Source organism: Epinephelus moara, chromosome 16 (genome assembly GCF_006386435.1).
Source record: "Epinephelus moara isolate mb chromosome 16, YSFRI_EMoa_1.0, whole genome shotgun sequence".
NCBI classification, from domain to species: domain Eukaryota; kingdom Metazoa; phylum Chordata; class Actinopteri; order Perciformes; family Serranidae; genus Epinephelus; species Epinephelus moara.
Window position 1 is genome coordinate 24,537,092 of NC_065521.1, and position 17,627 is coordinate 24,554,718.

At 45.8% G+C, this 17,627-nt stretch overlaps 1 protein-coding gene across 2 annotated transcripts; it reads left to right on the plus strand.

The window, feature by feature from the left end:
- The first annotated feature begins 308 nt into the window (after positions 1–308).
- On the plus strand, positions 309–17,159 carry fignl2 (fidgetin like 2). Of its 2 annotated transcripts, XM_050064936.1 has the most exons (3): positions 309–462; positions 2,072–2,212; positions 12,417–17,159. In XM_050064936.1, the coding sequence occupies exons 2-3, from the start codon at positions 2,188–2,190 to the stop codon at positions 14,450–14,452; spliced, it is 2,061 nt and encodes a 686-aa protein (XP_049920893.1). In that variant the 5' UTR covers positions 309–462; positions 2,072–2,187; the 3' UTR covers positions 14,453–17,159. The 2 variants fall into 2 exon arrangements, with proteins under 2 accessions (XP_049920893.1, XP_049920894.1); XM_050064937.1 differs by lacking the exon at positions 2,072–2,212 and having other exon boundaries at positions 316–462.
- The last annotated feature ends 468 nt before the right edge of the window (positions 17,160–17,627 follow it).

Here is a 17,627-nt window from a genome sequence, read left to right on the forward strand (position 1 = left end):
TCACCACTGTTCTTTCAGCTGCTTCTTAATCCTGTCGGGCCAAACCAAATTTACACTGGTCATTTCCCTCCAACCAAAAAATCCCTCTCTCCACTGTCCTCTGTGTCCAAGTTTTAGTATGATCACCCTCTCTCTCCTTCAGTACACGATTGGTCAGTCCCCCATCCTCTCCGCTGCCCTCCCCTCATTCTCTCTCTCTCTCTCCCTACTTAAATACTTTTAGCATAAAGAGAGAGAAGGAGGGGAGGGATAGGGGGATGGGAAATCCATGGGGGAGGGGAGCTGAGTGCTCACTCTGTTGTCACTGGCTGGAGAGAGAGAGAGAGAGGGAGGGAGGGAGAGAGAGTGGAGTTGTGTCCCATATGTGGAAAAAAAGCATAGCAGTGCACACACGAGTCTGGTCTGCTCCAGGGATTATCGTAGCGCTTTCAGATCTGATGGAGGACATGCAGGCATGAATAGGTAAGGCTGTCTGTCTTCTCTGCATCTCTGTGTTGATCTGCTGTCAGAGCCCGCTGTTTGACTTGGCGCCGCTGGCTGGCTTAAGTTGGAGGAGGACTGCAGCTGAGCGTGTTGTGGCAGCTCTCCTCTTTGGCCACTGACCATGAGACATTTCCCTGAGCAAACCAAACCTCCAAACTCTGCCTTCTCCTCTCAGCCTTTCTCTGAACTGTGCTGGAACAGAGCTGTGTTTGTTTTAAGTGGAAGCTGTGGTTTGCTGTCGTAGCCCAGTTAGTTATTCTGGGCTGAGTGTTAAAAGTTGACTGTCAGTTAGAGCAGAGGGGGTCGGAGTCTGAGGCGGCATGGTACGTGAAGCCTGTTGGTGTCCAGGGACAGCCGTGTGGTCATTGCGTAATGTCCCATATATTTACCATTCCATGTGGTATATGAGTGAACTGTTATTGGCTCATGTGATTTTAAACATACTAAGAAGGATAGAGTCTCTGTGACAACTGTAATCATGTGTAAAAGCAGTAAATGTGATTATGTTGCATTGCTACTGTTAATTTGATACTTCTGAGTTTATGTGTTGTGATTTTGGTTTTTCAATAGATACAATAGCTCTACATTTTCATATAGATAGACTGTATATCAGCACTAACATTTACATGTTTATTTGCTGCTTAAAAATGTTTTGAAACATTTTAGAAACTGGAAGACAATTTTGGTTATCTCTGTATTGTTTTTACACTATATTTTCTTGCACCAGTATGGATTAAAAATTGTGCTTGGTGTCCACAGAATTGAGAAATAATCCAAATGGCTGCTATGGAAAAAAAACTACACTTTCAGAGTTGCTCTAATCTCATGGGTTTGCTCAGAGAGGTGCCTCATATCAGAATAAAACAATGGAGGATTAAACTGTCTTTAATCTGTGCATGATTAAAATACGACATTTATAACTCAAAGCAGGACACAGATAGACTACATTTCACTTTAACAGGTCATTGAAAATGGACATAATTGGTTGAATTTTTTTTTGTTTTTTGAAAAGAGTTATTTGAATTTTCAGACAGATTAGGACAATAAGTGGTGTTATTTTATTTAAATAACTTTAAAGAGTAATTTTTTGTCATTACAGGAAATATTTATTACTCTGTATTTTGCTTATGCAGCTCCAAAAGTGTTTGGTCTGCTAAGAATGCAGTCTTTATTGCCCCAGTGCACAGAGCAATGGTATGCATGAGTCTTTTTGTGAGGCAGATTTAGAAAGCCCTCTTTAGAGGCTGAACGCAGCTTCACAATCAGCTTAATGCCTGCCTATAATGAATACCCTTGTGTGTGTCAATTTGGCAGACTGTGTGCATGCATGTGTGTGTGTGTGTGTGTGAACTCAGTGTTACACTGATAGGGTTCTCAGGTTGTCAGTAATTCTATCATACTCTGGGTGAATTCTGGTCGTGTGTTTGTGTGTGTGTTTAGGTTTGTGTTGCCGTGTGAGCTTGTGTGAAAGGGTTGGTTGACATGTGAGTGTTTGTCCAGACATTGTGCAGCAGCCTGTAACTGCCTCTCTCTCTTTCTCTCTCTCTCTCTCTCTCTCTCTCTCTCTCTCTCTCTCTCTCTCTCTCAGGGCTGTTCTGTTGTCACTGCGAGCTCATGCTAGTGATGGACTACAGCCGGACGGACGCTAACCTTAGCTGGCGTTCACAAAACAGCATTCCTCCTTACTGAGACCAGCTCCACAGAATGCTGAGTCCTATTGTCCCCTATAGTGAGTACACTCTTGTTTCTCTTTGCATGTCACACTGAACAGCCCCACTCGACTTAGTTGGACTTTGCCTAAATCAATGAGCCCCTGCTGCAGAAATAAGCATTTGTGCACACTGTGTGCTGTAGTTTGCAAACAGAAGGAAAAAATTCTCAGCCAACTGTGCAAATGTGCGAGCCTCAGAGCAGAAACCTGACTTTTTCCTTGACGCGCACTGTGGAAATGCTAAACCCCGGGCACCAGCCCTGTCTGAATGTTTCATCACCAGGCGGAAGACACAGAGGGGGGGGAAGGAAGAGGGACAGAGGGAGGTTTGAGGGCTGATGGTTTAAGCAGGAGAAACCCCTCCATTCTGCCAGTGTCATTTTACCAATACAGCTCAGGACTTACCACCACACACGCTGCCCCCTGCCCCCCCCCCTTTCCCCTTCTCTCCCTTTTCTCCCTTCATTGCTGACCTAATAACTGACGTGTCCAGTTTTGGCCTCCCCCCTTTGCACCCTCCCACCAGGTTTCATTTGAGTCCAGTGCTCTGGCTCTCCAAAACAGCATTGTTTGCCGGCCAGCATGGGGCTGCCTCCGCGGCCTCAGCCTCAACAGCCCCTTTTTCCCAGCTCTTTAACTCGCCTCAAAGGAGCATTATCGGCATGACAGTTACAAGAAAAGAGGAAGAAATCAAACAGAATTTAAAGAGTATTACTTAATAATGGATAGTAAAAACCTCAGATCTGTTTCTCAGTATCCAAAAAATGTATTGCAGAGGATGTGTGAGGGAAGTGTGTGGGTGTGAGAAATCATACTGGGCAAAACAGCCTGATTAAAGCATCATGAGCCGATGTTTGACAGTAACCATGACACTTTGTTTGCTTTTCGTAAATTTCACTCTGTAAATAGCCAGTGTTATTATTTGACTGCTCATAAGAGGAGTGGAATTTCGAATTGTTGCCAGCCGAATAAGTAGTTGACCTTATGTGTTGTTATGAAATATGTCTCTCACAAGTGGCTCTTGATGATGTTGATTTAATGCCTGTTCTCCCAGAACATGTTATGTTTGTTTCCCATTAGAAGATATTTATAGTTGTAAATCCAATTTAGCTGATTTGCTCAAATAACACTGATTGACCATTAATTCGTAAGAACACGCATGCATGCATATGCTGCTTCCCATCAAGGCCTGTTCAAGTGGTCGTTCCATCAGCTCCCTGCACCCTGCTAGTCCACACTAACTGAACACACTCTCCCTGCTGCTAAAGTTGACAGCACGTCCAAGAATGTCACAGACTGCTGGTGGAATAGTTAGCATGCCTTCAGAGCCGGCACACTGCTGGTCCTTCATGGGAATCTTCCAGTACACTACGTACTTGCCTTTGTGTGTGATTTGCTTTTATGATCTGGACGCACAATGCTGGTGTTCATCTGCTCTGTCGAGAAGCTTCATGGTTCTTCATTTACAGAGTAGCTCTGTTGTGCAAAGCTTCTGCAGCGCTGTGATCGTTTCAGAACAGCCTGCTAGTGTGCGTGTGCGTGTAGCTAGAGGGAACGTATGAGCGCACACGGCAGTGTTAGGTAGTCACGTTGTTTACTCTCAGACCAGTGACACACAAACACGCCCCTGTGCTTGCTGGTGACACTGCAGCTCACTGTCTTTTAGTTAAAGACTGTAGTCATGATTCTGCTGAGCAAAAATACGACCGTGAGGGACGTTGCATATGTGCAGGATATGTGAAGACTCTCACCCCCATGTTGGAATCCCATTTGTGGGAATGTGGAGCATTCCTGCTTCCCAACGTTACTTCTGACTCCTGCTGTAGCCATTTCTGCCCCTATACATAGACGTATCCCAGTGTAAAAACACACACTGTTAGGACAGGTATGCCAACCAGCTCTTTTTGTTATCAGGAGCTCTGAATAATCCAGTCTCAGTGGTTTAGATCCTACATTCAGCCAGTGTGTGTGTATGTCTCAGTCTTCTCTGGCGTGTCCGGCCGTGGTCCTCGTCTCCGGCCAGTCCGGAGGACTTCAAGCTGGGGCAAACAACCACGGCCGGACCTGAGGAGAAACCTGAGAGAGATTCCAGGGGCCATGGATACTCCTGGAGGGATTTGGTGCAAAGAATCTGTAATCTGCACTTCAAACACACTCTTAAATCAGTCCCAGGCCGCCAACCCAGGAGTGCCCTAACTCTTGTTTCTGGGGCCCCCGCTGGTGTAGCGATACTTTTTCTTTTAAAACAGCACACACTCTCTCTCTCTCACACACACACAGCAACTACACACAGGAGTCCAGATCTGGCAGTTTTTATAGCTCTCCTCTGACTGACCCCTCTCCCTCTCCTTTCTCTCCCTGGCTCTGTTTTTATGTTTTGTGCAAGTGTCTTTGTGAATGACTCGGCTAAGTCATGGAGTAGTTTGTATAGAAAAAAAGGAGTAGATCTCATCCTGGCCCCTGAAGTAGCAGGTTGGAGGGCTCCACCAACGTCCATCCCTATTGTAGGCAGAGTGGTATGAGTGCTGCAATGGAGGGGCCTGTGAGGCCCTTCAGTAAACACACAGCCCGCTAAAGTGTGTGTGAATAAGAGACGGGATCATTAGTGTGGAGTGTGAATGGGCTCTAATTAGCCCCCAGTGTGTGTGGTTGTGTGTGTGTGTCTGTGTGGATGTTTGCATGTGTTTGTGTCCACAAGAAAAGAAGGTTAGGGAACCAGGGTCCTGTGAGTCCACTGGCCCTGTGCTCTGTCTCTCTGAGGGTTCATCAGCTCATTAAGGAGACCTCCGCTCCCGTTAAGGGCCCAATTAAGAAGCAAAGGTGGTGAGGCTCATTTGGATGGCAACACTTCACTGGATTCCTGAGGCAGCAGAATTCAGAGCTCGACAATGAGACACAACTTCTTTCACACCAGCGCAGCTAATTAGTAAATAGGCACGCTTGAGAAATAACATGCTTTAATCGTTATGCCATTAGGTGTTTGTAGTGCAGTGATCATAAAATGCACTGCCACAGAGGGAAGTGTGGCTGTTGATATATTGAGCTTTCTCTAATTTGTGTGTGTACTAACAGAAAACAACAAATCCCAGAGCTGTCCATGTGCTGCGAGTACAAGCTGGGAGCGCAGAGGGGCCGGGGGATTTGGACAGAAAGGAGGGAATTCAGAATGCTCACTGGGAATGGGGGGAATAAGGGAGGTGGAGAAGCAGGGAATCTGGGAAAGGAGGAGATTGCAGGGAAAAGATAGAGCTGAGGAGGGGGAGATAGAGCAGAGATTGGGCGAGTGAGACAGATGGAGGGGGTGATTGGTCATCACAGAGCCTTAGGACAGCTGTTCTTTGATATATTAGTGGACACAATGCCCTAAAGCCAGCCTGCAGTCACAGAAAATAGGGACCCTGTTTTTCTTGAGAGGGAGGGGGGGTAGTGGGTCTGCCATTTGTGGACATGCGTTAGTAGACACGGGGGATGGGGGAGTTGTTTCTAAAATTACGAGCATGAAGTGACGCATCCAGCAATTATTCCGGAGGCTTTCTAGTTTTCGAGAGTGCTGAGAAAAAGGCTGTAAAATGAGCATGCTCTGAGATGGGAGTTTGCTTTTTGCTGCACTATCATTAGCGATTCTAAACACGTTTGTCAATTAATCAATGTTTAACAAATGCCATCAAGTAGTTTGGCTACTGCTCCTCTCCATCCACTCTGCAAAACAACAACTTTTAATGACATTCTGAATATACGCTCACCGCTAATGAATTGGAGATTTACCACATAGAAGCTTATTTTGTTCTTTGTCCTTATTATATTTATCACAGACAAGGGTGCTATGATTTCATTATTCTCTTCAAAAACTCAGTGCAATGATGTCCTTCTCTTCTAATAAAACCACATTAGCTGCACACGCTGACAAAAACTATTCTGACAGCTGGCCTGAAACATTCCCAAAGGGGGATAAAACAAAAAATAGAGTAAGTCAAAGTGTCATTCTGATACATGGAGTACAGATAGCTCTTCCCACAGAGAGAGAAAGGTACAGAGGTAAGGAGAGAGAGAGAGACACGCATAGAGGACATCCCTCAATGCCACTGCAGGAGATGGGCTCCTTCCTCCTGGGATTGGACTGGTGAGGCGTGCTTGAAAAGAGCTGCGTCTGCTCGTGTGCTGGGCAGCAGGTGTGAAAACTCCCCACCAGAGCTCCCGCACTCTTCTGTTATTACATCTTTTTAGGGCCATGAAAGAGGGAGCAGATGAGCCAGAGGGAGCGAGAGGCTGAGTGGGTGTGCGGGATTCTGTTTCTTTTGATTGATAGCAGCCCTGTGACTAACACATAGATTTATAATAATTCTCCTTAGCAACGCCCAATTATGCACGTCTGATAAATTATGATCGCTGTTGTCCGGTGTGAGCATTATCCCTGTCTTAAGGCGCTTTGGGAAGAGGCTTTAGGACTGACCTCGAACTTCCTTTAGCAGCTTTTTGACAATACTTCACACGATTATTCAGCATGTGAGGGGTAATACTGCATAGTTTGTAACTAAAACATGCAGAATTCACAATATATCTGATATAATTTTTCAGTTTGTTGCTGGAAACAGCAGCAGCTGATAAAATGTGTGTTTCATACCAAAGTGAGAGAACATCCAGAGACAATTTTCCACTGTCTCCACCTGCCACGCTGTGAAATGTGGCCGGCCTCTCAGATTGGTGTTTTTATGAGGGACCAGGTAGTATGCAGCGGCAGGACGGCAGCAGGCCTAGTGAGAATGCCCTGCTTGATATTAGTGTCATAAATCACAGTGAACTTGAGAACAGCGGACTTAAGGGGTTTCAAGAGTGAGCGACAAATCAAGATAACAAACAGCGATAAATAACAGATTCTGAGTGCTGCTCCCTCTGCACGACAAACTCTTGTTTAAAGCTGCTTATTGGATTTAAATACACAGAAGTGTTTAAAGATTCCAGAAGAAAGACATAATTTCCTCTACATATTTATGTCCAGCAAGCAGGAGTTTCATCCAATAACTCATTGATCAGCTTGTGCTTGCTGAATACAGAACGACTGATGCAGTCATCAGAGCATCAAGTTTGTGATTTATCAGCACAAATATAGTGTCTGTCACACTCTGCCCTTCTCTCCACTTTCTGCCTGTCATTCCCCTTTTGGTACGGCTGCGTGCTTTGTATTGTAACTGCGTTCATTTAAAGCTTTTCTTTTTAAAGTGTTTGTGAGATGTTATCTAAATTGAATCCCTGACACACTGACATAACAGCCGGAGCAGCATTCTCAAAACAATTTGACACTGCCCTCTCTGCAACTTTCTGTTTAGAAGTATTGAAAGTATTTTGGTTTCAGCATGAAGTGAGTTCCCACCCTTGAATATTTTTCAGCGTCTTTTACACCTTGTTGAACAGACAGAATGACCCTGTTATTGTGGAGGGCTTTGGAAACGGTGGACTCGTTTGGATCAGAAAGAAACAAATTTGGCTGCAGAATTTCTCCGCAGAAAATATAAATTTTATAACAACTTTTTAATTCTGCAGTAAATCCTTGCCTTTTTCTTGGTGTAGCTTATTCTGAAATTACAAAGTTGACCACCAGTGCAGTCATCTGCAGGTCCTAATCATGATAGCTCTTGTTATTAATGTTCTTTAAGATATTAGGAACAGAGCATGATGGGATTATAGATGTATGTACAAGCACATTGCTCTCCTTATAAGTGCCTGTGTGTGGAGGTGTACGGTGAAGCGTAGATGTAGTTTTCTCTCGGTGGGTGGGGGTAGAGCTCAGCCCTGAATAGAGCCCTGATTGGATTGATCCACGGCGCTCTTGTTTACAAGCGGCCTCTTCACAATCGGCACAGTTTAATAGCACACTGTCCCAGAAGGGTTGTTGCATCCGTGTCCGTTTTGTTCCTCGGGGCAGAGAAAACAAAAGTGCCGGGAAGGGAGAAGGGGAAAGCAACCACAGGGGAGCTGTGAAAAGGCACTGGAGCCCTCCGTCTCCGGGCTTCCTGCCAGGATAACGTTTCACCTCACCCACTTATACTTCTTTATAGGAAACCACAACACAGTCTAGAGTACTACCAGCCTTTATAGGCCAAAAACTACAGAGGTTTCACCCCATCAACATGAGATCCAGTGACTTTGTAGATGACAGATTGGAGCATTTGAGGGCAGAAATTGCAAATGAACCTAACACACTCCCCCTGAGCCATAAGTGGTCTAATTTTAATTTTAGGGCCTCCTCAAAGGAAAGCTGGTTTCTGCTGAAGAGAGCCGTGCCACTGTCTTCATCACGCACTCCTACAATAGGATGCAGCTCACACAGGTCCCTCAATAAATCCCAGGCTGACACAAAAGCTGTCAGTGGACTGCTGCTGAATAGATTAATAAGATTTCCATAATTAGACAGGCCCCTGACAATAGGATCCTTCAGGCTTTGTCTCAGGGCCAACTGGATTGTCCGAGCTGCGCACGTCTGCTGGACGGACGTCCACCACAATGGCTGCACAGACAGTAAGGCGGTCAGCAGAAGAACATCTGTCTCTCCTGGGGCCAAGAACACACACCCACACGCAGTGGGAAGTTTCATGTGCATACACACAAGGTTTTTATCAACCTCCTCGCAACCAAGTAAGGCCGGCGGCGGTCAATAGAGAAGCAGTTTCCATACATATTTGTGTAACTCGGTCATTGCAACAGATATCTGTTCACCATAAATTCAACAGCACAACTGATAAATGATAAAATATATTAAATACTTTTCCAGCCTGTTTGTGACCAGATCACAGAGACAGTTTTCTTATACTGACAACAACAACAAAAGCCTCCAAAGTAATTGAATGTCAGGATTCCCATTTTCAAACATACTGACATCCTTTTCCATTCTTTGTTAATGTGTGGGGTGTTTTTTAAATCCATAATCCTCCTTTAATTTGCGCAAGAGAGTTGTTGGGGGTGTGGCAGGAGAGAGAAATGTCACAGCATTGGAGCTCAAAATATATAAGTAAAAGCTGCAACATTACAATTTGTCATTTGCAAATTGTGCATGTTTTTCTTTGTTGTATGGGATAATTTAAAATGAGGCATTGCACTGAAAGATAGATTGAAGTTAATCTAATGATTGCACTGCCACACACAGTATGTCCACATTGTCCTGATTTCCCACTTCTAATCTTAGCTTTCTTCCTCCAGTGAATTAATCTACATGATTGCTCTGATTTAAGCAGAAGTGTAGATTAGAGCTTGCTCAGTTTATTGTGGAGCGCTGCTGCTCTAAAAACCAGCAGAAGGCAAGATCTAATTACATGGAAAGGGCTAAACTGCTCTGCAACCCTGCTGTGTTCATCAGGGAAGTGAATGGCGGCCTATCAGTCATCTAACTCACAGTGTACATGCAGAAAGAATCGTTGAGTTTAATGCACTTTCTTCAAGAGACTCATAGAAAGTAATTACTCTCAGATTTGACAGTGAATTGGTTCCTCAGGTATGGGCAGCTGGTCATTACGTTGGTCAAGGGGGTAGTGCGAGGAGTCCATTCTCTGTTGGTGCTACTCTGATGATGGAGTGGACAGCAGTTAGCTCGCCTCACTGAGTCCTCTAATGTCCGCTCCAGTCCGCTTAGAGAGGACGAAGCGCCTGCTGTCCACTCCTTCCCCTCCCTCTTCCATCCCTCCCTCCCCGCTGCAGGTTTTATGAGCTCCCCTGGGCTCTCATCCATCTCTGTCACACACAGGCCCCATTATTGGGGCTGCTCACAAACTGGTTGGGCTGCAGATGGGAAGGGCCTGCAGGACATATATGGTTTCTGCAGCCTGGACAAAGACCTGCGAGTCAGACCACAAAAATATGTGGTCATCTGGGTGTGGACAAGACAATGTCTTCAGCATGTTTGTAAAAAAAAAACGTGAACCGAGTGTGAGAATGTTCCTTTACATTTCGCTGTGGTGGGTGTGTGGGTTGACTGAGGCTTAGGGAAGTACTTGAACTGGTTTGGCCATTGGGAACTTAAGGCAGTGGATTTGAATATGAAGGACATGATAATCCAATGGCCATCTGGTCTGCTGGTCTCATCTGACTGAATAAATAACAGGCATAATCTGAAAACACACATGGGGAGGTTTGGAAAGCGGGTAAAGAAAGAGGGCAAAGTTAAGGAGTGAGTGAGAGCAGCAGCAGCAGCAGCAGCAGCAGAATTGCAGGCTGTGGATATTGAGATTTGATTTAAATGGCAATAAGGAGCCCGGCTCCACACACACACAGACAGCCATGAATAATGAATTGTCAGGCGTCCACTGAAGGAAAGGCAGAGAGGCCAGTAATGATGGCTTTTGCCATATTCCTTTTTACTTCCCTGTTTCTGGCTGGAGTAGTCCTCACCTCGGGGTAAATCGTGACAGTTCAATAATGCAAAGCTATGTGTGGAATGTCAAGCTAATGCCTCAGCAAAAGGTAGCGCTAGTCTCATGAAAATAGACGATTCTATATAACTATCCTGTGAAATAACACACATCTACTTACTCTTTAGATTTAGAAAAACCACAGTCGAGCCTACAGTCACAGACAGGATAAACACAACACTGATAATTAACAGATGCCTTGTGCATTTGTTTAAAGGAGTTCTGAGTACATGCATGTCCAACTTATTTTAGATGCAAAGTCAAGTGTTTTACTGGAAAATAAAACCTTTGCACGAGGGGACATGAGGAGGAAACAATTCATGGAACAAAACCTCCTTTTCAACTGCCCTCTCTGCTGTTAGCTCGGCGATGTGCTCAGTGCGTAGCAGCCATGATCAATCAGAGCTCGGCCAGTGCTGAAGTCAGCCAGAGGAACAGACATTCCACTTTCCCAATGTTCCATGGGAGACTGTGCTGATGAATAGCACACTATGCTGCATTTCGAAACCCACCCCCCCCCCTCTCTCTTTCTGTCTTTTTCTTTTTCTCACTCTCTCCTCCACACCACTGTCCACACACAAAAAACACACACTCCTTCCCTTATCCCTTCCCCTCTCCCTCCCTCCCTCCCTCCCTCTGTCCAGCCGGCCACTGGACCTTTGGAGCTCTGGTGTACGGTGGGTGGGTGGATTGGTGGGTGGTAGGTGGGGGTGCAGGGCGGAGAGAGCAGGCATTCAGAGCAACATGCACAGGGAGATAACAATAGCTCCTCTGGGAGACCTGCAGATGTTAGCAGCACAGGGAATAGTGGTGGGATCTTATCGCTGCTCCAACACAAGCTGGGAAACTGCAAAGCAACACATCCAACTCACCGATCTGCTTTCACACACTTTCTTCCAGCAGCTTTCTCTTTCCCCCCCCCCCATCTCCTCTTTACCTCCTTATCCCTCTGTGGGAAATGTGAGCTCCTCCTGCTAACATGCATGATGGCAACACTGAAAAAGATTCCTCTCCTAACAGAAGAAAGACCATTTCTTCTTACTGGCTGCTCAGAGAGGAGGGGCTCAGAGCATGTGTCAGTGTGAACAGGAAAATTGGGAAAACAGTCATGGAAGAGTGTCTGAAGTGTACCAATTTGACTTTAAGAAATATTTCACTTATCAGTCAAAGCAAATGGAGGGAAACTTTTCTCTTCTTTCCAGTCACAGGGGAGTTTTAAAGATGCTATTTGGACCCAAATGATTCATATCATGACCACAAAGCTGTAAAGATCAGTTTTCTGCCACAGGGTATTTTCAGTTATTGCCATATTTGTGTACTCACATTAAATTGTTTGTACTTGCAAAAAAGAAGACTGGGATCTGAAAAGAACACCCAAATGAAAATGAGGTCAGCTTGCCTTTTTACGCTGCACACATTGTTGGGATTAGCTATGATACACAAGGTTAACATTACATAGCTTTCACTACTTGCTGATTTTGTTTATTTTGTTGAAATATTTCCAAACATCACTCTTATGCCTTTCACCATTCTGCCTGTAACATTAGATAGAGTGACCGCCCAGATCCATCATTTTTGCTTTATGGATCTGTGCAGGTATTCTTATATAGCGGTTTATTCACTACATCCCATCCAAAAAAAAGTCATACAGGGTTGATTTACATGTATGTTTATATATTAATAAAGCCAAAACAATGTGATCACTCTACAACTTGAATGAATGCTGATACTGATACCCATCTCTAATTCCCACACCTTCAGTATCATATACTCTGTAGTATTTGTAAAGGTGGTGACCTGGTTTCCCTCTTTGTTCCATCTTTCAGGCCTGTTAAAGATGCACTGGAACCCAGAGCATGCCCAGCCTCTCAGCCAGTGGCCTGAGCAGCACCTGGACGTCTCCTCCACCACCTCCTCTCCGGCCCACAAGTCGGAATTCTACTCTGGCCGCGGTCGCAGTGGCTACAACTACGCCTGGGCCAATGACGACATCTCTGCTCTCACAGCCTCCAACCTATTGAAGCGTTATGCTGAGAAATACTCTGGTGTGCTGGACTCACCATATGATCGGCCGCCTACTGTGGGCACCTACCCAGAGCCAGGGGCTTTTGGGGGCCTCACCGTCCCCAAGACTGAGCTGGAGCCCTGGCCACTGACACACAGCACTGATGCCTCCTATTCCCTGGTGCCCCCTGGAGGCCATGACGGTTCCAAGGCTGTAGCCACATCTGCAGGCCCTCCAGGGGTTAGTAGTGTTTCAGTGGTGAACAGTAACCTCTCAGACTCGGGCTACAGCGGCAGCAGCTCCTGCAGCGGCTCCAGCGAGTACCCCTCTAGTTACAATGGCACCTATCTTTCCTCAGGGTACTGTCCCCAACCCAGTGCAGCACTTCCCCCTGCCTCCCTCCACACCCTCCAATCCACCCCCACCCTAGTGCCCAGCTACAGCCCTACCACACCTGTCTATAACTACCCTCCTAGCACGTATCCTCCCCAGACCAGCCTTGCCCCCACCTACAGCCACCCCTCTGCAACTTACCTGCCCTCAGGTCTACCAGCCCCTACTCCCGTTCCCTCAAGGCCCACAGTGGTAGGAGGCAGCTATAGTTACCAGAGCACCAACCTTGGGACATCTGAGTCTGGAGGGACATTAAAAAGAAAAGCATTTGAGATGAGTGTAGAAGAGGATGAGAGTGGGGACGGGTCTCGGTACAGGAAATACAGCTATGACCCGTTGAAGACCGGGGGACACTCACCTTACAGTGTGAGTGACAAAACAGAGTGCAGAGGAAATGGCTTCAGTAGTTCAGGCAGCACAGACCCTCAAACCTTCAAGCCCAGTAAGCCCTCCTCTCAGCCCCTGGTGTCTCCCCAGTATGGGGCAGCAGGGGAGTACAGCCCTCCAGCGGGCATGACGGGGGAGAATGGAGTCACAGAGCAGGGCTTCATCCAACAGCAGCCGCACCGCTCCCAGGCCCACAAACGCCCTCCATTGTGTGCTCCAACTGTTGAGACTATGAAGAGCCCAGACCACCGACTGTTGGACCTTGTGAATGGGGAGTTACTGGACTGCAGCCCGGCACTGGGCTGGGGTGAGCTGTCCGGGCTCACCCATGTCAAGGCTGCCCTGGAGGAGGACCTGTTGTGGCCCGTGTTGAGGCCCAGCGCAGTGATGCGGCCACCACGAACCGTCCTGTTGTTCGGCCCCCGGGGAGGGGGAAAGACGACGTTGACTCGGTCTTTGGCTTCACAGTTGGGGGCTTCGTTCTACCGGTTAAGTGGAGCCATGCTGGCCTCTAAAGGGAAGGCTGAGGCAGAGCACATTCTGGGGTCTCTTTTGCAGGTGGCAGAAGCACGGCAGCCCTCAATGGTGCTGCTCAGCCAGGTGGAGGCCATGGAAGAGGAGGGGCTGAGGCAGACACTGCTGACCACCCTGGAGAAAGCCCAGGTGGGGACCACAGGTCTGGTGATTCTTGTATGTGCCACTGGAAGGCCAGATCTGCTGCAAGATGCAGTTCATCGAAGCTTTGCCAAGAGATATCACGTTGGCCTGCCAGATGTGGGGATGCGCAGGCAGGTGCTGCTGCAGGCGCTGTCGCCCCAGGGCTGCAGCCTGAGCGAGAGGGAGCTGAGCGCCGTGCTGCAGCGCACAGAGGGCTTCACAGTGTGGGAGCTGCTGCAGCTCAGCCAGCAGGCACTCTCCTCAGCATCCTCCCCCACTGGGGCCATGCATGGCCACCCCACATCCTCCAAACCCCCAGCCTTTACAGACTTTGAGAATGCCTTCTGCAAGGTGCGCCCACACACCACCACAAAAGAACTGGACACTTGTATAGAGTGGAGCAAGATGTATAACCACTGAGAAAGCAGCCAGTCGGCGAACTCGGACTGCGTCACGACCCTGTCTTTGCTTTGACATGGAACGCCTTGGGAATGTTTTGTTGTTTTGTAATTACAGATTATGCAGCCAAAAGAGCCAGAGAAGCTCAACGATGCGGGAGAGCTGACAAAGTAGTTTTCCTGGCAGAAGCATGCCATGGTGTGCTGTTTTTGTTTTCGTATGAATATCCGCAATATTTTATTTTTCCCAAAGAAAAGAAAGATGAATAGGCCTTGTTGAGTGGGGTAGTGTATTAGTCTTTTGGCCAATGGGAAAATCAGATTATATACTATTTGGATACTCTCAGAGATCCTGATTAGCCTTGGTCCGGGACAAAATCAATTATTTGTTGCTAGGTGACGTGGTCCAAGATTATGGATAATCAGGGTTTGGAAAATCCCCCCTTTGACTGCTACTCTCAGGATCCTATTTATTGCCAGTCCACGACCATGTTGTCCTAATGTTGATTTAGTCATTGGATTGTCGCTAATTATTCAGTACGAAGGGCTCGGGATCATTTCAGCAAAAAACAGTTTTTGACCAAAAAGACGTCAAACCAAATCAGCAGTGTTGCTATATTTCTCAAAGCAGACTGGTCCTGAAAATCACCATAAATTAACCCCTCTTGACAGCTTCTCACCAAATCAAAACAGTTAGTCCTTAATATTCTGACAAATAAAATAAAATCAGATGACTTGTATTAAATCCGAACATGCTGCTGTCTTTCCCAGGAGTTAAGTTGTTTCAGTAAAACCTTGCACTTACACTCAAAATGTCTGGTTGTAGATATATTTCACAAGTATCTACATTTAACTCACCAACAGTTCTACACTTAAAATGGTACAATTCACAGACAACTTACTTTTCACTGTTAGGTTGTTGTCCTTGACTTCCGCATACATTTGTTCTCGATCTCACATTCCTCATTGTCTGCAGTTTTCCTGAGAATCTCACTCACAGAACAAAACGTACCCACTCGCGCGCACACACACACACACACACACACACACACACACACACACACACACACACACACACACACACCCAGCTTCTCCTACAGCGTGTCTGTTTGCGCTTTCACTTTCTCCTTTTGTTTTCTTAGTATGTAGTCTTGTTTGAAATGCTCAGGAAGAATTTCTTTACCTCAGAAATATGAAATACGAAAAAGAATGTATGTAATCTTAGGGTCTTAGTAGAGGAGCGGCGCGGAGCGAGAGAACGGAGCGAGGAGAAACCTGACAGTCTTGTAACACCCGCTACAGCTGGGCTTTTACCTCGGGAGAGAAACTTGAATATGCTACAAAGAGTAACATTGAATGTAATTCAGGTATTTCAAAGGATATTTGATGCCATAAATCCATGTATTATTATATATGAATATATAAATACGTTTTCTTTTCTGTTCTTTACCCTTTATTTTTATTGTAGTTTATGGTGGAGTGATGATTGTCTTCAAGAAATGCTATGTAGAATACAGAAAATATTCCTTTTTTTGTTGGACAAACTGCAAATCCCCATCTTATTTCATGTTTACTTGTATATGCATGTCTTCTGTTTATAGTTTCACAGCAAAATATTATTTGAAAATGTAAATACAACGCACACAATCATACAGTGAACATCTGAGCACAAAATACCTTCCAAAAAACACAACAAATACAAACACAGATGCAAAAAAATAAAAAAATAAAGCTTAAAGATGAAGTCGTGTTATGTAGCTTTCAGCAAATCCCAAAGTTAATGTGTACATATTGTGGATAAACCCAACATGTGGACAATCCAGACAGATCTCTCTTTTTCCACCAGTCCGTCAGTTGTTTTTTAACAAGCTGGAAAAACCCGGTCAGTGGACTGCAGGTACAGAGGTCGTACGTATTAGACTGTTGCCATGGTCCTGAGGAGGTATACACAGAATGATGTAATATTTCCCACTGCCCTTTCCTTCTTCTGTCTCCCCCCTCCCTCCCTCATCATTATTTTTCTCTTTTTCTCTCTCCCCAGTGCAATCTCATTAGATTGGATTGCCCCCTAGCCACGAGCCCCAGTGGCCATGTGGCGTTGTATCCTCTCCCCACCCCACCCAGCCCTTCCCCCTCCTCTCCCCTTATACCGATTCCTCATGGAGTGGAAGTGGTCTGATTGATGTCCAGCAACCCTATATCACAGTGCAGCCGTCCCTCTCCAGCTGGTGGCTTCAGTCATGCCATACAGCCAGATCAATCAGAGTGACCCCTGCTGTGCACACTGATCACTGTCTCCGAAACTGAAAACACATACAACACAGCCCCTGCCTCAAGGTCCAAATACTGCTCGCAATTATTCACGTGTAATCACAGAAATTAAATAATAACGATGACTCAAAGGTACAAGTAGCCGCAGCATTTTGATTTGTTGTTGCTCCCACTTTCTCCCCGACAGTTTGTCCAACAAAACAAGCTTTTATTTTTTACGTTTTGATCTGTTATGGCGGTAACTTTGTTCTTGGTTATTGTACATTTTCTGTAACCATTTCTACCTCATTTTTGCGGCATATTGTACATGAAAGTATTTATTTCATGTCTTTTTTGATGTCTGTTTTAAAAATGATAATAATGTTCTTGAACTGTAATGGTCTACCTCAGAAAAGACTGTATTTTAAGAGAAGAGTATCACACAATATTAAACAGAATTTGTCAATATTGCACTGCGGTTCTTTCTTTTTTTCTTCTTCTCTGATTTCAGCGGTCGAGGGGCTGCAATTGACCAGAGTGCACAAATGACATGATGGTGGTGCTTACCTTATGTCTCTGTATGTGGAGCCTGGCTTGACCCCAGTGTTAAGGTCAACACAGTTACTTAAACTGATTGCTAAATCGAAGGCGACATCACAAGGTTTTGGATTTGACTTCGCACAGAAGCCTGTAAACTCAGCAGGTAACGTCAGGGTGAAAAAATAAAACAGTGGGTTCATGTGAAAGTGTGCTGTTAGATTTGAAGCAAGCATTTCTGCAGTTGTAGCTTGTGTGTCCTGCGTATCTGTGGGGTGAAAGATTACATAGGGAGCCGTGTGTGTGTGTATGTGTGTGCATTAAAGATAAAAACAGACAATACTGTGCGTGTCTTGTGTGTCTATGTGCACATACATTTGCCGGCCTGCACGTGTGCGTGTGTTTTTATG